This window comes from Typopeltis vanoorti, chromosome 22 (genome assembly GCF_054136105.1).
Source record: "Typopeltis vanoorti isolate ZY-2024b chromosome 22, IOZ_Tvanoo_1.0, whole genome shotgun sequence".
Taxonomy (NCBI): Eukaryota; Metazoa; Arthropoda; class Arachnida; order Uropygi; family Thelyphonidae; genus Typopeltis; species Typopeltis vanoorti.
The window spans coordinates 91,693,968-91,715,021 of NC_143570.1; the positions used below are offsets into that span (position 1 = coordinate 91,693,968).

General features: G+C 37.1%; 1 protein-coding gene across 1 annotated transcript in view; it reads right to left on the reverse strand.

The window, feature by feature from the left end:
• The window catches only part of LOC150094568 (acidic mammalian chitinase-like), a 155,928-nt gene that overhangs the window by 265 nt on the left and 134,609 nt on the right, over nt 1-21,054 (reverse strand). The window contains exon 7 of the mRNA XM_090412094.1: nt 18,484-18,603. Within this exon, the coding sequence (XP_090268220.1) occupies nt 18,484-18,603 (120 nt within the window). The remainder of the gene's footprint in view (nt 1-18,483; nt 18,604-21,054) is intronic.

The following is a 21,054-nucleotide window of genomic DNA, read 5'->3' on the forward strand; positions in this document are numbered from 1 at the left end:
TGATGCTTTTTTGCGATTTTATTTTACCAAGCATCAGTGACGCATCCAGAGGGGGGGTCAAGGGGGTCCTGCTCCCCTCCTAATGAAAAAGGGAAAAAAAACAATAGAAAATTTTCCATGTTGTACCATCATTTTATAATTTGAGTTGTAAGTCAGCAGTTAGAATTGAAGGAAGTACAATCTGGTGTGAAACAAGGATGTACATTATCCCCTCTGTTATTCATTATCTATATGGATCACATTATGAAGGAAAGTGGTATTAAACATGATATCAAAATTAGAGATGTTAATGTCAGCTCTTTGCTTTATGTGGATGATGTTATACTTATCAATAAATCCACTACAAGTCTGCAAAATTCCTTGACTAAATTGAATAACTGTTGTAATAGATATGGTATGAAGGCTAGCAGTAATAAGACAATGAAAATAGGCAGAATCGTTGAAAATGATAACTGCATTGTGAACGGAGAACCTGTGGAACAAGTAAAACATTTCACCTACTTAGGCACGATTTTTAGTGAAGATGGTAAATTAAATATGGAAATAGACAACAGAATCAATAAAGCTGGTATAGTAGGAAGTCAATTGAATAAATTCATATGGAATAAGAGAGAAATTAGTCGGAACACTAAATTAGCTGTATACAAGACAGTGTTCAAACCAGTTTTAACTTATGAATCTGAGAGCTGGGTCAGAAGTAAAACACGTGGCCAAAGACTAGAGACTGCAAATATGAGAGTCCTGAGAAAGATTAGAGGCGTGAACAGATGGCATCAGCAATATCATATTAAAAATGAGGATATTAGGAAAGAACTTGACATTGTCAGCATCCAGGAATGCGTTAGCAGAGCTAATCTCAGGGGTATGGTCATTTAAACAGAATGAACGAGGAAAGATTGGAAAAACAAGTGTTCTCTGCCAGGTTGGTAGGAAAACGACCCAGAGGAAGACCAAGATATAGGTGGTTTCATAGGGTACAAAGTGCCTTAGATGACAGAAATATAAGATCTGATAATATTGGAATCTCAACAAGTAACAGACTGATCTGGAGGAAAATTGTAGATAGGAAGTTAGTAATGATGTAAATTTTTCATGTAGTGCTATCATATCCTGTTCACCCCCTTGAGAGTACATGGCAGGAATTTGATGATGATGATGATGAAAATTTTCCAAAAATTGTTTCTTAATTAAAATTCATTTTTTTTTATTAATGTTGTGTCGTATCTTCTATTTCTATACTACTCATGAATTAGTGATCGTTGCAGATGCTCAGTCATAGGTCGTATGTGATGTGTAGTGTGTATTCTCAAATCGTCTACTCAACTTGGACCCCCTCACCCCAAGATTAAATCCTAAGTGCGTTACTGCCAAGCATATATGATATACCTCTATTTATCACCATGCAGGATGGGATGAGATGGAAGGAATTGGCTTGTCCTAATCATTGGATTTTGCATAAGTTTCTTGCATAAATCATTTTATAACTGCTATTCCAAATTATACTGCTGGTATTTACAGCTTTCTTTCTCTCTCTCTCTCTCTCTCTCTCTGGATTTGGATACATCCGCTCTTCTTTCCACTTGTACTAATGTACATAAGTGTAGCAACTTTTCATAGGTGGGAATTACATAACTATCTTAGAAATATCAAGAACACATGAGTTTTCTAAATTTTTCTGTTTGGATCCATCTGTAAAAAAATTTGTAAAAAAAAAAAGGGAGGTGACTTAAGTATGAAATTTTCTGTTAATGCACAGTGTGAGAATCCATTTTGCTGATTATTTATTAGTATCTGAAATTTCTCAGTGGTGTAGAATTCAGCTGTTAATGGATTTCCATTATTCCATTCATTTATAAAGGACTGATATATGAGCAATAGGATTTAATAGTGAACATTTGTTATTCCTTTTAGGAACAGATCACATTATTTGTCACCACTCTTTTTTTTAGGATATGGGCTAATTTCTAAGATGCAGGAGAGAACAGCAAGGAGATATCAACCGGAGTCAATATTCTGGAGCATAAACATAACAGAAATGAGACTTTTTTTTTTACATAATCAAAGGGGGGTGGACATTGAATGTTCTGGGTTTGAAATAGGAAAACATTTACCAAGATTATCAGTATGAGAAGCAGAGAGAAAAAAGTAAAAAATGCAAGCAATTAACTTTTTCTCTCAATAATGATGCGACAAAAACTTTCTTAGATGAAAGAAGTGGAAGTGGGGTTGGAAAAGTGATGGCTAGAAAGCATGGCTGCCATATTGATATGATACAAGTTTTCTAGTTTTTGCCCTTGCAAAATGAGTTCTGGATATGCTCATATTTGCATGCAACTGTTCTCAGTTAAATAGGAGGATGGAGCTTTCAATGAAAACCAGTTCACAATAGCTTTTGTGAATCCCATCCATGAAAGGTTAGGCTATAATGCAGTAATATTAATATCATCAGATTTCCATGGAGTCCAAAGATTCGTCATGGGAGGTCTCCTGTCACACAGTTCATCATACTATGTCTTAAATAGTTCTCTGTCTCCTCACTCATCAGGCAATGCATTTCAGTCACCCATCCACCACTTGTCATGTGAAAACATACCCCCTTCCCTCACCTGCTCTCACCCTCCATGTATGGCCTCCAGGGATGATTTCTTGTCTTCCCATCTCCTTCCATTCAATAAATAGCTCATCCACAATGATGTGGTAAGAAACCCTCACTAGTTTATATATATGTCATATTCCTCCTGCTATTCACAAGACTGTGAATTGCATTCCTTCAATCTGTCTTTATACTCAACATTCCAGAGACGTAACTACCTTAGTCATCTCTGGACTCTTTCCAATAGCTCTTCATCGTTTTCAAAACCAGGTAACAAATCTGTGTACAATAATCCATATGCAGCCCATACAAAGCCTCATGCAATGGAACCTTAACTTCCTTACTCTTACATGCCAGTGTCTTCTGTATCATTGCCATAATCTAACGTGCTCCTCCCAATTGCAGCAGTGTTTCCCTGAAATTTCATGTCCTTATCTACCATTAGCTCCAGTTTCCCCATCTCCTCCATCTCTTCTAAGATGCTCCCACCAATTGCATACTCTGCATTTCATCTATGCTTCCAGAATTTTAAAACTAATTCTATCGAAATCCTCTTGCAAGGCTACGGCATCTTCTGTACTCCTCATAGTTCTTTCAAACTTTGCATCAGATGCAAACAACTACATATCACCTTCAAACTTATTCCCGGTATCATTCACATTAAAGTTAAAACAGCAATCCCAAAATAGATCCTTGGGCACACCACTAGTGACTTTCTTGGATTATTTCACCATACACAATTTGCTGATACCTTCAATCCAGTGCACTAATTTACTATCCAACCTCGTCTTTTCCAATTTACTTTTCCATTTAATTACCAACTTGTCATGTTGCAGTCTATCAAAGGCCTTTGATAAATCTAAATGTACCACTGTGTATACAATCTCCCTTGTCCAGTGCATTTGTCACTTTGTTATATTAAGTGAGTGAGTGCTGCTGCTGCTGTTATCAACCCAGTTCTGAATCTTGGTCCTGACTAACCTCTCTAACACTTTAACCACAACTCCAGACACACAGATTGGCCTGTAATTTGAAGATTTAGCCTTATCATCTTCCTTATTAAGAGTAACAATTTTGTTCTCTTTCACACTCCTTGTCCCAGTCCAAAACTCATGTTTAAAAGGAATGTCAGTATTGTTGTTAACTCCCTTGCAACATGTAGTGACATAACATCAAGCCCTACATACTTATTCACATCAGTTTATTCAGTTCCTTATATACCTTCTGTTCACTTACATCAGTGCCTCTCCTCTTCCCAATGCAGTCAAGTTCTGCACAGTGTCACTTTCATGAGGATGAAATACGTTTATGAATTGCTTATTTATTATCTCAACTATATCCTCTGCAGCAGTTATCATTCTGCCATTTTCATCAATCAGTATCATCCTGACATACTCATTCTCTCTTCTACTGGTCAAATATCGAAAAAACTTCCTTAATAAATAAACTAACTCTGTAGTTCCACATATATTCCTTTCTCGAGTAGATTGATCACTTCATGGTTACTTTCACCGACTGGCACAAGTATTAATACATCAGGTGGGCAAAAGGCTAGATTATCCAGAATTTTTGCTCCAGAGACTTTTTTCCACGCTACTTCAGTTCTCCAATAAGTAGGATGGCGGTCTCACACCAGGCAGTGAAATTGATTTACCACCTGAAGGCATTCATAAAACATCGATACCACAAATGGATTTGAACACATTTACAGCTTGATGATTAGAGCGGATATGCGAACCATATGGTCAGCTATGTTGGTAACTAGACAACCAGCAATTTTTGACACTTCAAAGTTCACACAAGTCATGAAAATTAAAATGGAACAAGGAATAATTTTTCATCATCATCTTCAAATTACTGATATGCAACCTTAGTGGGAGGCGGGAGGGTGTACAGGATATTATGGTAGTACACTATATGAAAAAGTTACATCATCACTAACTTCCAATGAACAATTTTTCTCCGAATTAATCTGTTATCTGTTAAGATTCCAATATTATCAGATCATATATTTCTGTCTTCTAAGGCACTTTTCACTATATCAGTTCACGTACATATTGGTCTTCCTCTGGGTCTTTTTCCTTCCAACCTGGCAAAGAACACTCATTTTGCTAATCTTTCCTCTCTCATATTGTTTAAGTGACCATATCATCTGAGATTAGCTCTGCTAACATTACTGAAATGAATCATTTTTCATAACTATAAAAATTGCTTCAGTATGCATTTTGGGCAAATGTTTGGATTGGATCAGAAAACAATATAGTAATCCAATGCAGGAAAAATGAAGATTATCCCACTGGCCTTCTTATAATGTGAAACTGCAAGAGGAAAGTTATGAGTGTTTCTTAATGGAAGAAGATAACACTAGGTTGTAATCTGAATTGCCTAGAGAACAAACAACATCTGCAGTATATTTAAAAAATCACTGATGACAATCCTGACCTCTTCATTCTGTGAAGAGGGTTAGAATTGTCTGGTATTCTGATAAGCATATGAAAACAATCTGTGTTAAATCATTGATGATACCAAATGCTTGCCTTATCAGTGAGTTGAAAAAGCCAGTTTTGAAGACTGAAATCTCTTCAGTATTGAGGAGGATCCTAATTGTCTACGGAGATTTAGTGAAGTTCTTTGGTATTATGAAAGCTGAACTGCAGAAAATTAATTCAGAATGACTGATCAAAGATCAGAATGATTTGGCATTAGAAGTAAAAGCAATAAACATTTTTTTTATTCGTGTGGGGTTCCCCCTTTCTTCAATCATCCCTTAGCCCTCCTAATGAGGGATTAAGTATGTGTTTTATGACTAGATCCATGTGTACAAATTAGTATTCGTATTACTTCCAAGCCTCCATAGTCTGAAAACTCACAGACCACAATAACTATCATACCTTGCCTTGAATAAATTCAATGTTGTACTATTCACTACCCACCCTTCCAACATTCCACTCGTTCACCACCCACCAAACAAAAATTCTCCTTTTCACCATGTTACTTGCATGACCTTTGTACAGTTTCCAAAGGTGATCTCTCATTTTTACATCGCCCATTATCTTCCACAAGAATTCCTGTATCTATTTGATAGGCTTTTCTCACCAACTTATACATGTGAATCATATCACCCCTTTCATCTGCCAAGCTCTGAAAGCTGCATTCCCACAATCTGTCCTCACTCATACACTATATTCCAGAGTTGAGACAGTCTTAGTTATTTGCCTCTGCACACACTCTCTCTCTCTCTCTCCCTCTCTTTAATGTTCCCTTATTGCCAGTATAGCCAGTGATCAGATCTGTGCACAGAAATCCAAATGAAGCTTAATTCGTGCCTTATAGAGTGGAACTATCACCTCTTTATCAATACATGTCAGTGTTCTTTGCATTATAGCAGTAATTTTTTGGGTAACCCATATAACTTGCAATGTGTCCTCTGAGTTTCAATTTCCTGTCTAAGAAGATCCTCAGATTCCATGCATTTTCTACCTCCTGAAGCAAAGTTCCTCCAATATGGTAAACTTTATTCCATCTTCTGGCCAAAGTGCATAACTACACAACACCCACTGCCATCTACTGCCCACCATCACCATCAGCACTAGTATATATTGTCTGTAAATTATGTTATGTTCTAATGGTTGTTTTTTTTTCCTGTATGTAGGGTGAAAAACCCGAGTTTCCAGGAGAAAAAAACCCTGTTACCTCTGTATGAGATTAGCTAACTCATCTTCATTTAAAGCAGTAATATATCAATCAACAATATATCAGAACATCCTGACATTGCTTCAGCATTAGCAAACAACTGAATATCTCATATATTTAGTTTAATCCTTTATCGAAGTGTAAGCAAACAAAGTTTGTGCCTGAAGTATCTTCAGGACTGGGGAAACTCGTAGCAAAGGTGGACAAAGCTTCACATCACTTGCCTTAATATCCCATAATACAAAGCACATCTCCTTGCCGACATGTATAATGCTATGCATTATGGGAAGGGTCACTATCCAGACTGGTTTCGACCTTTATTGAGGTCTCTTCAATGGGAACCAGACCCAGAGGTGATACCCAGGTTGAAGCAATGCAGAGTCATATTTACCTATACGAGTTGCCAAAAGATGTCGCACCTTATTATTAAATTACTCTGGATTAGAGAAAGATGTTGGAAGTTTTTTTCACTTGGTTAAGAAAAAAACTTCCAACTGAATATCTCCTTTCACGGTGTGAACTGTATCATTGATATATAAGTTAAACAACAATGGTCCCAGAACAGAACCCTGTTCATTTTTCAGACATTGCACATCCATACACAATTTGCTGGCTCCTATTAATCAACTATCCCTGCAATCAAACTACCAAATGACTATCCACCTCATCCTGCTCAGTTAGATTCTTCGAGTTAGATGTTAGAAGTTAGATGCTTAGATTCTTCCTTATGCAGTGACACTATTTTATCATGTGGTACATCATCAAATGCATTAGTGAAACCCAAATAAGTCACTGTATAAACATCTCCCCATCCCAAACACTAGTCACCCTATTATAAAACATAACCAAGTTACTAAAGCATGACCTCCCCTCTGCAAACCTATGCTGCTCTCTAGAGGGATTTCCATTCTTTGTCAAACCTGTATTCTGTCTCTGCTGGTTAGAGACAGAATACAGGTTTGTATTCTGTCTCTAACCAGCCTCTTTAACACCTTCACCACTACTTAATATACACACTGGCCTCTGGTTTGACACTACTGGCTTAGATTCTTCCTTATGCAGTGACACTATTTTTCCTTTTCATTATTCTGGGACTGTTCCTATTGCCAGACTTCTGTTGAACAGCCATGTCAAGGCACCGTCAGTTCTTTTGCACGTTCCCATAATATGTGTGGTGATATCCCATCTAGTTCTACAACCTTATTAACATCAGGATAGTGTGAACTGTCAGTCTTCTGTTCTCCTTCCTAATGCTGTTCACCACTACTACTCCTAATCTAGTATATGGAATACATTAATGAAATATTCATTAAACATTTCCACTATATCTTCAGCATGTGACGTGTTTCATCTCCAGCAATTAAGGTCAGTCTTCCATATTCACCATTTCTTCTACTAGCAACATAACTGTATAATTCTCTAGTGCTTTTGCTTTACTGCTTCAGCTAATCTTTTTCATTTGCCAGTTTCTCTTTTCTTGCTACATGTGTCACCTTCCTAGCTTTCACCTTATACTCCTCATGCTTTGATGGATTCCCTGTTCTTTATATCTCCATAACATACTCTTTCTTAGAAGTTCCTGCATCATTCCATGATTCATCCATTTTACTCCAACTTTATTTGTCCTCTGAACCTTGGGAATACAATCTGACATTGCCATAACTAATTGATTCTGAACCAAATCCCAGGCACTAATGATTAATTTATCATAGTCCCCTGTTCTATAATTCTACATGCCTCTCTTGTTCCATGAAGCTTGTGCCTGGCTAGCCACTCGCCACATCAAGACCAATTTAATAGAATTAATTGGAGATTTTCAGTCACATGGCTAAAATGGAGAAGTTCTATATTGCACATACTCTGACATGGAATATTACATGAATGTCACACAAATGCCACTTTTTGAAATGAAAAAGAGTCACAGAATATGTAACTTGAAAAACTAAGATTGAGTAGTCAGTGATTGAAAAAGCTGAATTTGTGGCTTTATAGATTAGAGATAAAAATGAATATCATTGAGTTGGAACTGGAATAAATGCACAGTATGGGGGGGGGGGGGAGAATGAAACTGAATTTTAAAAAAAATAAAGATATCTAACATAAATTTCACCCAGGAAAAAGACAATAGAAATGTGACCTTCATGGTTCCTCTGGTCAGAGACTTCATCAACGTTCAGCATGTATTCTGACTGGTAATCTCAATGTCAGTTCTGTTAATGATTTCTCTTCCATCAGTATGCTTATTAACTCCAACTTGTGTACCAGTTATCAACAGTATGTTTAAACATTTTTTGTTTCTGTTTATTTTCTCAACATTTAATATTTTCCCTTTATTTCATAATGTTCATTTATTTATTTTTAGTTCAATTTAACTGACTTTCATTAGTTTTTAGTCTTGGAAATATTATTATTATTAACATCTGACCTCCATGGCATCAGAGACTCATCGTGGGAGGTACACACTATCATACAACCAGGCTTTAAACTGATTCAATGTGTCGACATTCACAACAAACTCAAGCAATTCATTCCACTCACCAACCAGTCTCCATACAAAGAACTTGCTCCTCGCTCCTCTGCTCACAAACTCCTTATACAATTTCAAGTGATGGCCCCTCTTGTTCTATACCCCTTTTCCATTCTATGAAAAATCTCCTCTATATCAACCTGATAACAAAACCTGACTTGTTTATATGTCTCAATCATATCCCTCTTCCTCCTATTCACGAGATTTTGCAATTTACATTCTCTCAATCTGTCCTCATACTCCATATTCCAAAGACCACTGACCATCTTTGTGAATCTTCTCTGGATCCTTTCTAATATATCTTCATCACTATGAAAACCCAGTGACCAGATCTGTGCACAATGATCCATATGAGGCCTGATCAAGGCCTTATACAGTGGCATCATAACCTCTTTGTTTCTGCATATCAGGGTCCTCTGCATCATGGCAATTATCTGATATGATGTCTTCACAATTTGTGCAATGTGGCATCTGAATTTTCAGGTCCTTGTCCACCACCACTCCAAGATCTCTTATCACTTCTGCCTCCTTTAATTCTAGTACATCACTGTGTATTAAACTCCCCTGTCCAAAGTATTTGTCACCTTGTTATAGTTCATAAGTAAGTTAGTAAAACATGATCTCTCATTAACAAGCCCATGTTGATAACCACCAAGTGTATACTTTGCATCCATCACTGTTTACCAAATTTCAAAACATTACACTTTGGTATTGAACTGACAGTTCCATTTACCTTGTCCATTCATGCAAACTATTCAAGTCCTCCTGTAAGGCCATAACATCTGATTGACTCTGCATTGCTCTGCTCTTCCCAGTTTTGCATCATCTGCAAGCAGCTGCATATCAATAGTTAAATCCATCCTAATATCATTAATATACAAATTGAACAATAATGGTCCCAAAACTGACCCCTGCAGCACAACACTAGTGATCTTCCTCTTTTGGGATACTGCACTGCCATATACAGCTTTCTGATACTTATCTGACAGCAAGTCACTGATCCAACTCAGAAGTCTGTTATTTAGTTCCATCTGTTTCGATGTATTTAACAGCTTGTTGTGTGGCAGTCTATCAAATATTTTTGCAAAATCCCAGTACATCATTGTGTATTAAACTCCCCTGTCCAAAGTATTTGTCACCTTGTTATGGTTCATAAGTAAGTTAGTAAAACATGATCTCTCATTAACAAGCCCATGTTGATAACCACAGAGAATACTGTTGTTATCAACCCATTTCTGTATCTTGCTTCTCACCAACTCTAGTACCTTCACCACAACTCCAGATATACAGTTTGGCCTATAATTTGTAACCACAGCCTTATCACCACCTTCATGCAGTGGAACAATTTACTTTCTTTCCACTCCCTTGGAACCTGTGCTGTTGTAAGACTTATTAAACAGGCATGCCAATGCTACTGCAAGTTCCCTGGAACATTCCCTTAAGACACATGGTGAAATCCTATTGGCTTATTGACATAAAGTTTATTTATTTCCTCAAATACTTCCTGCTCACTCATAATTAAGCCATCCTCTTCTGTGTCATCTATACTTAAGTTTCTCATGATTCCATCCTGATGAGGATGAAACACACTTATAAATTGATAACCAAATACATCAACACTGTCTTCTGCAGCAGTTACTATTCTACCATTTTCACTCATTAATATCATCTTACCATAATCATTCTTCCTTCTACTTGCCACATATCTAAAAAACTCTCTAGGATTTTTCTTTGCTGATTTGCCAATTTCTGTTCATACTCCACTTTTGTTTTCTTACTAAACTGAGTCACTCTCCTGGCTTGTTCTTTATACTCTTCATGTAACTGATTATCACTATTATTCTTCTCATACTGCCTCCAAAGTACCTTCTTCCAGATTTCATGCTTAAGTACCTCATTCATTTGCCAGCCTAGCTGGCTGAGTGGTTAGTGTATCTGCTCTCCAGCCAAAAGGCCACGGGTTCGAATCCCGCCGTGGCCATTGATGTTTGTGACTGTCCTTGGAAATACTAGTGGTGGTGGTGGGTGGCGGTAGATGGCATTGGTGTAGTTGCAGTCAGTTGGTGCATTGAATGGCAGAGACAGAGTTGTAGAGCAGGTGCCCTCCCTCGATGAGTCCTTGGACTCCCTGGAGGTGTCTAATAATAATAATAATAATAATAATTCATCTATTTTACACATACCTTATTCTGACTTTTGGCCTTCAGAATACATTCACACATTCATTCTGTTGTGTATTTCTTTTTCAGTTCACAAACAGCATCTGTTTTTTTACCACTCAACTTCTCATTCTATGTTGTAGCTCCAAACTGTCTTCTAAGCTTGTCATAATCACCAGCTTTGTACTTCAACATATATCCTTTCCCCACAGTCTGCATATGGCTAGCCACAACCAGTTGGTTTTCTCCAGTTGGTGAGAGTGATCACCAACTGGAGAAAAGTGCAAAACTCCACTCAAAATTACAAATACATACTCAACTAAATGAAAACACAGCACTTAGATTTGTAACAGTATTTTTTGGGAAAGGGATGATAATATAAGTGATATAATAACTAAAACTAAAGTAATTTAATTACTATTTCCTTTATTTTAGCAAACTCAAATTGGCATTATCAAGGAACATCAAAATACGTAAATGTAGGCTCTTCACATGTAAATGAGACTGAAGTAAAGAAACAAAGCAAGGCCTAAAAAGTCATGAATGGCACCATCTAGTTGGATTGAGGATGAATATTTTCCAGATGTGAGGTAGTTTTATGCATCTAAATTTTTTTTAGGTTAAGATAGATTTTAAGGGCAGAGGTAGATACAGAGAAGAGTTATTTCTTCTATTTACTTCTGAGGTGACCTTTTTCTTAGTGTGTGTGAAAGAGAGTGGATTCTGTGATGGGTATGTATCCAAGACATGGCCTACAAGTCCTGAGTAGCCATAATGGTAGTACTAGATGCTTTTTGTTCAAAGATTCTTATTCTAGCTGTCATGCCTGATTACAGCTAAAAGGTATCTGCTAGACTCTGGAGAAATCCAAAGATTTTAGCCAGCCTTTAGTAGAATAGATAAGGGATGCCAGTTTTTCATGTGTCTAAAAATGGTCACTAGATGGTATTTTGTTTGAGGAGGATTTTTACTAACTTTTCAGAAGTGCTACTGATATAAGGTGGTGATAGATTTAATGTAGTCTGGGTTAGAGAGGAAGAAGTGTGTGAGTATTGGGGAGTGTCAGTATTTTATGATCTTATAGGGTTTGTAGTATTTGACTGTGAAGGTGTTGTGTATTTGGTTTAATTCACAGTGGTTTGTGATTACTGTCACATTACCAGTATCTACTTTCATAATAATTATTTTTTTTTGTTATTATTTAATTCTTTTAGTATAAGCTGTATAACTGAGAGGAGACCTCCACAGAGCCTTTAAAGGAATGCGGAGAACCGACCAGGGCTTCTGACCTAATGTCCAATCCTCACCTTCTCATGGTGCACCCTGTTGGGTATCTACTTTGATACTGAACGAACGAGGATGGGCTGGAAATTTGGGATTTAGCTGACCAAATTGTATTCTTATTGATTAAACCAAAATAAAAAATGATGGTACAACATGACAAAATTTCATGCCAGCTGGGGCGTCGCCCGGTTAAACAAGGCCCCCGTTGTTTTCGCCAGGGAACCAGGGCGAACAGCGAAAAGTCAGCTACTGGAACAAATCTGAAAACAAATCCCAACTAAATATCACCAGAGTTAAAGATCGGTACTATCAATGTAAGAAGCCTGAATGGCAAAGAAATGGAGCTAGCTGAGGAATTAGATAAGTACCAGATCGACATAATAGGGGTGACTGAAACAAAAAAGACCAAAACTGGTGAGATCTTTCTGAGCAATAAATACAAAATGTTATATTCAGGCAATGACAATCAAGGAAAAGAAGGAGTAGCCATAGTATTCAACACAAAATATGAGGCTAATCTTCTTGAATGGCAGTCAGTCTCAAGTAGAGTAATGTGGGCAAATATGAGAATGGGGAACTGGATAATGAGACTTATTTGTGCCTATGGTCCCACAGAAGGTTCTACTAAGGTAGAAGTGGAGGAATTTTTTGAGGCTTTAGAAAAAGCAACTGACACAATGAAAAAGGAAAAGTTGGTCCTTGTTGGGGATCTAAATAGCAGAGTAGGAAATGATTGTGAGACATACAAAAATATTTTGGGAAAATTTGAAGAAAAGAGCAAAGCTAATAATAATGGCAAATATCTGTTGGATTTCTGCTCAGGACATGGACTGGTTATTACTAACACCATGTTCCAACATAAAAATGTGCACAAATTCACATGGAGAGAAGAGGCTAGGAATAAGAAAAGTCTCATTGACTATGTTATTGTTGATAGTGATGTTTTCTCCCTGGTGCAGGACACCAGAGTGTACAGAGGATTTGAAATTGGAAGCAATCACTATTTAGTCTTGAGCAGGATAAAATTGAATTTCATATTGAAAAGAATAACATGTAAGAAAGTTTTAAAGCGAATAAGAGTTGAGCAGCTCTCAGATGTGAACTGTAGACTAAAATACAGAAAGATTATTGAAAAGAAAATGAAAGAGTTTGAGAACAGGAATCAAACCTTGGAGATTCAGTGGCAAACTCTGAAGAAAATATTGATTGATTCTGCCAGAGAGGCATGTGGTGAGGTTGTGTGCAAGGATAAAAAAATCAGAACTCCCTGGTGGACACAGGAAGTTAAAGAGGCAGTGAAGGAAAAGAAGAAAGCATATCAAAAGTTCCTGGCAAATAAGTCAGCTTTTACTCTTACAGAATACAGAGACAAATGTAAGAAAGCTAAATAGTGTGTAAAACTAGCTAAACAAAAGTCATGGGAGGACTTTGGCAAGAATATAGAAAATAAATATCAAGAAGGTGGCAAAATATTCTGGAGGTTGTTGAAGAAACTTAGGAATGGAGGAAAGAGTGCTGTAAAAGGAGTTAGAGATGATAAAGGTGACATGAAAATAGGAGAAAAAGATATCCTTGAAGTATGGAGTAATTACTTTGAAAAACTGCTAAATGAAACAAGCAGTGATGACAGCACAGTGATAAAAAAACACTGACCAGGCATGCAGTCAGGAATACATATCCATACTTGAAGTAGAAAAAGCCATCAAAGGCTTGAAATGTGGAAAGGCTGCAGGAGTAGATGATATTCGACCAGAAATGCTGAAGTATGGTGGTATAAAAGTCTTACAGTGGCTGCACTGCATAGTTCAGAAAGCCTGGACTGAGGGACAAATTCCCGATGATTGGACTAGAGCTCTCATAGTACCCATATATAAAAAGGGAAATAAAACTGCATGTGAGAATTACAGAGGTATTTCCCTACTGAGTATTCCTGGCAAGATCTATGCAAGTATACTTGAGAAACGGTTGAGAAGAATTGTGGAAGAAAAGCTTGGTGAAGAACAAGCTGGATTCAGGCCAAATAGAGGCTGTCAGGATCAGATCTTCACTTTACGACAAATAGTCGAGAAAGCATGGGAATATAACAAAGATCTGTATTTAAGTTTTTTCGATTTGGAAAAGGCATATGACAAGGTGCCAAGAGAGAAGCTATTCAATATGCTGCAGTTATATGGTGTCAATGGGGCATTATATCAAGCAATACTTAGTCTTTGTTTGAGTTGTAAGTCAGCAGTTAGAATTGAAGGAAGTACAGGAAGATGGTTTAATGTTAAATCTGGTGTGAGACAAGGATGTACATTATTCCCTCTGTTATTCATTATCTATATGGATCACATTATGAAGGAAAGTGGTATTAAACCTGATATCAAAATTGGAGATGTTAATGTCAGCTCTTTGCTTTATGCGGATGATGTTATACTTCTAAATAAATCCGCTACAAGTCTGCAAGATTCTCTGACTAAATTGAATAGCTGTTGTAATAGAGATGGTATGAAGGTCAACAATAAAAAGACAAAGACAATGAAAATAGGCAGAATCATTGAAAATGTGAACTGTGTTGTGAATGGAGAACCTGTGGAACACGTAAAACATTTCAGTTAATTAGGCACGATTTTTACTGAAGATGGTAAATTAAATATAGAAATAGACAACAGAATCAGCAAAGCTGGTATGGTGGGAAGTCAATTGAATAAATTCATATGGAATAAGAGAGAAATTAGTTGGAACACTAAATTAGCTGTATACAAGACAGTGTTCAAACCAGTTTTAACATATGGATCTGAGAGCTGGGTCAGAAGTAAAACACTTGACCAAAGACTAAAGACCGCAGATATGAGAGTCCTGAGAAAGATTAGAGGCGTGAACAGATGGCATCAATGGCAATATCATATTAAAAATGAGGATATTAGGAAAGAACTTGATATTGTCAGCATCCAGGAATGCATTAGCAGAGCTAATCTCAGGTGGTATGGTCACTTAAATAGAATGGGAGAGGAAAGATTAGCAAAACAAGTGTTCTCTGCCAGGTTGGCAGGAAAACGACCCAGAGGAAGACCAAGATATAGGTGGATTGATACGGTACAAAGTGCCTTAGACGATAGAAATATAAGATCTGATAATGTTGGAGTCTTGACAAGTAACAGACTGATTTGGAGGAAAATTGTAGATAGGAAGTTAGTAATGATGTAAATTTTTCATGTAGTACTGTCATATCCTGTACACCCCTTGAGGGTACATGGCAGGAATTTGATGATGATGATGATGATATATATTTTTAAGTTTTTTTTAAATTTGGTTATTCTGTAAATTAAAGATGTGAAGAAATTATATTCTTTGTTTAAATCCTTTATGAAAACCTGCAGAAAGATCATTAAAGAAAAAAAAAAAAAAGCCAGCCTGGTTGGCCAAGTGGTTAGCATAACCGCTCTCCAACCAAAAGGCTGCTGGTTAGAATCCTGTCATGGGCATGGATGTATGTCATTGTCTGTGAAAATACTAGTAATGGATGGTGGTTGATAGATGGCATTGGTATAGCTGATGATGGTAGTTGTGGCTCGTTGTAAGTTGGTGGATTGACTGGCAAAGACAGTGAGCTATAGGTACTCTCCTTCGACGAGTCTTTGGACTCCCAGGAGGTGTCATGTAATAATAATAATAATAATTATTATTGTTATTATCCAGGTGTAAGCAAACAAAAATTTGCACATGAAGTAACTTTACAACTGTGCAACTTGTATATAGAGGCTAATGACTCCACATGAATTGCCTTGGTATTCCATAATACAATGTACATATCCTTACAGACATGTATAAAGCAATGTATTATGGGAAGGGCCACTACCCAGAACAGTTTTGACCTTTATTGAGGTCTCATCAGTGGGACAACAGACTCTGGCAACACATTCCACCTGTTCACCACTCTCTAAGCCAAAAATTTAGTCCTCACACCCTTTTTAACCCACTCTTACTGAATGTCCAGGCTTGGCCCCTTCTTCTTTCCCCTTGAGCCAAGTGTTGAAAAACCTCCTCTGCATCTGTAAATGCTTTTAGTAACTTGTTTTTCTCATATTCCCTTGTTTTCGTCTGTCAACCAACTTCTGCAACCAATAAACCCTCAATGTATATTGTCACAGGGAGCATTCCACAGAGGATCCAAAGCATTTCCTGCTTTGGATCCTCTCCACAACTTCATCTCTAAAAGACCCAGTTGATAAGATCTGTGCACAGTACTCCTGATGTGCTGTATCAAGCTCTTTATAAAGAGGAATAACAACTTCCTTATCTCTACTTGTTAGTGAGTTCTTCACTAGCCAAGTAATGTTATGAGCTACCTTAGCAATATGTCCACTAAACTTCAACTCTCTGTCTACCACCACCCCTAAATACGTAGTTTCGTGTATATATGAAGTGCATTTCTCTCGTTGGTACTTAGCTTGTTATCTTTTCTTCCCAAAATGTATAATTTTACACATTAAACTGGTACCCGTTATCTTTTGTCCATATTCTCAGCCTGTTTAAATCATCCTGCAAGTTCTTGACATTGCCTTCGTTTTTTGTTACTCATTTCACATCATCAGCAGCAAACAACTGAATCTTTCCTTTAAGATCATTTTCTGTATCATTTTGCACAAATGAAGTAGTGGTGGTCCAAGCATTCAGCACTTCTGCATATTGCTATTTACCTGTGTGTTCTAGATTATGCTCCTCTATATACTACCGTTTGGTATCTGTCCGTCAGCCACTCATATATCCACTATTGTGAAATGATTAAACCTGACATTAAATGTCAGGTTTAATCATTTCACAATATTTCTTGTCAGAGAGGCATCTTTAGGAATATTATGTTAAAATTGTAATAACACACACAAAAACAGAAAAGAAACAATAAGTAGAGGAAATTAAACTAGACTATATAAAGACTAAATTCTTTTGAGGGGGGGGGGTGCCTTGGCAGGTGCTGTTGGCTAGCCGTAGTTGTTGGGTGGGAGGCATAAGAATTAGTTTGCCAAATCATGGGAAATTTAACACAACCATATTTATTAAGTTTAGACAAGTTTTTAAAATCTTCTCCTGATTCTAAAAAGAGTCTCTTAAGTTTGCATTTACTGTGAGGAAGCATAAGAGTTTTCTTTGATCTGATTCTATGTAAGATATCTAAAGCATGATCAGCTAGCCTTGACTGACCATAGTTGTGGCAGTAGATGTATTTTTTGTGTTCATCTAGGCTGATGTTAGTAGATCTCTCAGTCTGACCATGATATAAGTTATAAGTTGCAAGAACAAAGAACTCGGAACCTCCCAAGTCAAGATTGCATGGTCATTCTCCCAAGATGGAAACAATGTGGCTATCTTTTATAGATAGATCTAATTCTATTACCAGATCTGGCACTCTCAAACCTCCCTTCCCCTTAAATTCCATTTCCTTCCTTCCTTCCATGATTTTTCCTTCTCCTTGTCTATGTCGCCATTGATTGGAAACATAGACCCATAATAGTGACTCAACTTGTCATCATTGATACTAATTTGGTGTATGTTTCACATATCTTCCTTTGCACTCCTACCCGCTGATCATACTTGATCAGCAGCTAACTGTGTATTTTGTCTTCTTGGCCTTGCACCAGATTGCCTCGAGTGAACTGCCTTCAACATCTTTGCCTTCCTGGTGAACTCCTACTCTTTTTTGGCTACATTTCATTTGCTATCAGCAGCAGTAGTATTCCTCTCCTTGTCCTATTCTCCCTATCTCCCTAAAAATACAGCTATACTTTCACATTCCATTCCTTAACTCTCATCTGCTGTCAATCAGGTATCATTATTGAGTATTACTTATGTGAGGTTATACTAACCAGTGAAACCTATGCCTGATACATTAACTATAGTATTTCCTTATGCCCACAACTACCTTTACACCTTGTACTGACTACCCATTCAATATTGTCACTTTAGAGACTAGTGACACTAGTCTCTTCTTTGTCACTCGTCCACATTTTTTTTGCACATGCACACACACACACACACATGCACAGCACATCGTGTTTTCATCTCTTTTCTGAAAATACCACTATCAGCAAGAATCAATATATAAGCTCGAATACCTGACTTTGACTTGCTAACACACAAACATTTGGTCACAGATGACACCACCTTTTCAAATAAATATCACAAGTGAATTTTGGGATGCACTTATTTTAAATTTCATTAAATAGGTAATAATTTATATTATTCACCTTAATTACAACACTTCTTTCATTTTCGTAGGCTATCCAGTCATAACCTTTGAAAGCATGAGGGACTTTAGTTACAAGATCAAATCGTTGATGAGCCCCAGATTTCAGAAAGTGACATACCTACATTCAAAAGAAATTTTCATAAAATGTGCATCACATTTTAATACACAAACAAATACATGGATTGTAATAGGATAGTATATTTTGTTTACACTTAAGATATGTAATATTAATTATTATTATTATTAACATCTGACCTCCATGGAGTCAGAGACTCATCGTGGGAGGAATTCACTATTGCAGACAATGCTCATCCTACCATGCCTTAAAATGATTCAATGTCTCTACATTCACAACACACTCAGGCAATGCATTCCACTCACCAACTACTCATTGTGATGTATACTGTGATATATATACTCTTACTTGCATAAAAGAAAATATTGTTAACGCTAAGCCTTCTGTGGTAAAAGATTCCTGGATTTTCTTTCATTCCACAGTGTTTGTCAGGTTCCACTGTATATTTGTTAACTATCTATACATTCATCTCTTTTTGTGTAATATATTCCACTCACTCACTGCTGTTCTCTTAACAATAATCTGTTCATTTCCATACTTACCATGCCTATATTTAATTTCTGAATTATTTTATAACTCTAAGGACATTTGTTCACTGTAATATATATTATTGTGAACAAATATTATGAATGACAGTCTAGAGTGTCAAGATTTTTGTTTGGGTAAACAAGGTCAAGTAGTTTGCTGTATCTTCAACCTGTAAATACAGCATTCCTAAGTTTCTTAAATTCACTTAGCAGGTTTACACTTTATTCTTTATATAAATTGTACCATACCCCTCCATGCAAAAGAAAAATCAGAATATAAGGTGGATTATAAAAACAGGAAATTTACCCTTTTCTATTTGACCCCCTATTTGGGAAATAAGTATTCAAAAAATCTCTCAGAATATCCTGTTAGACTTGTATTTCTCAATATTGCTCAATATTTCTCAAGGAAGGGAGTTGGAAATGTGGGAGATTTATCAGTGATTCAAGTGGTGTGTGAATTTTAAAAAAACCTGGGTTTTTTTAAGGGTGGGCAGAGAATTCTTTGGGAAGGAGGTGAAAGATAGAAATTTTTGGGAAAGAAGAAAGATATGATGCAATAGGATCAAGTGTGGGCATAATGGGGTGTGAACCATTTCTGTAGTGCATCATCTTCGGAGTTCGTGCTTTGAAGCATGCGCTCCTAACACCTCAACTTATGTGGCAGAGAGTGATTAAATCAAAGGTATTTGCTGGCAGTACATGAACAACAGACACAGAGGTATCCTCTTCACAGATGAGAAGATTTTCACCATTGAAGAATTGTTTAACTGCCAAAACAATTGGGTATATGCCTTGGATGGTTGCACAGCATGTACCATAGCACCCAAGATTCAGAGGTCATCACCCTGTGTCAGCGATGGTTTGGTGGAAAGTGACATATTAGGGGGTATCGAAGTTTCGGCGAGAAAGGGATCAAAACCTCTGCCAAAGTGTATCAAGACACTGTGCTGGAACCTGTGGTATGGCCCCTGAACAAGACCTTGTTTCATGGTAGGTAGTGGACCTTTCAACAGGACTTAGCCCTTGTACACAAGGCAAGGACCACAAAACAGTAGTTGGAGGCAAATGTGCCCAACCACAAATCACCATATGATTGGCTATCTGTAAGTCCCGATCTGAATCTACTGGACTTCAAACTGTGGTTGGAGCTTGAAAGAGGAGCCTGCAAGAAATTACACACTCAAGCATCGCCAGCTTGAAGGTGGATTTGGAGTGAGTAATGGCAGTGTTTCCATTAGATGTTGTAGGTGCTGCCATTGATATGTCGCCTCACAGACTTCGGGCATGTGTAAAGGCAAAAGGGGGACATTTTGAACATTGAGTGCTGCTATGTGCACACATTATACATGTAGTTTGTATATGCTGAGAACTGTAAATGATTTACTGATAAATTAAAGGTTTATGTGCTGTTCAAGTAACAGTATTTAGTGGCTAGACTAGGTAGTGAATCTTTTCTGAGTGTAGTTGAGATGGTTTCTTGGATTTAAATGTAACTAGGAGAATTTTGAAAATGTCATGAGGAATTGATGGCCCTTAATAAGAAAATAGTGACATGCAGATGTTCATGATGGAAGACTGTTGAATAACCAATGAATCCATAGCTAATACAAGATCAGCTCTGCATATGTGTGTCTACACATTGGGTTCTGTGAAAGTTGATTAACAGTCATAAACAAAAGCAAAATTGCTTGATCTCTTCCGAAACACTCCACTGCTAATCTGGATGTTTCCTTTTTTTGGTAAACTTTTTATTGAGATGAAAGTCAAGTGCATCACTACAATTCTGAATGTAAGCAAGTTGGCAAGCAATGTGAGTTACCCTTCCCAAAAAATTCAGAATTGATCCTGAGAGAAATGCTATTTGCCTGCCTTTGAGGATTTTGAGAGTGCCACTCTTAATGATTTCCTTGAAAAGACCAGGATGGTCATAGGGCAGTACTGTGCCATGCTGGTTGACTTACCA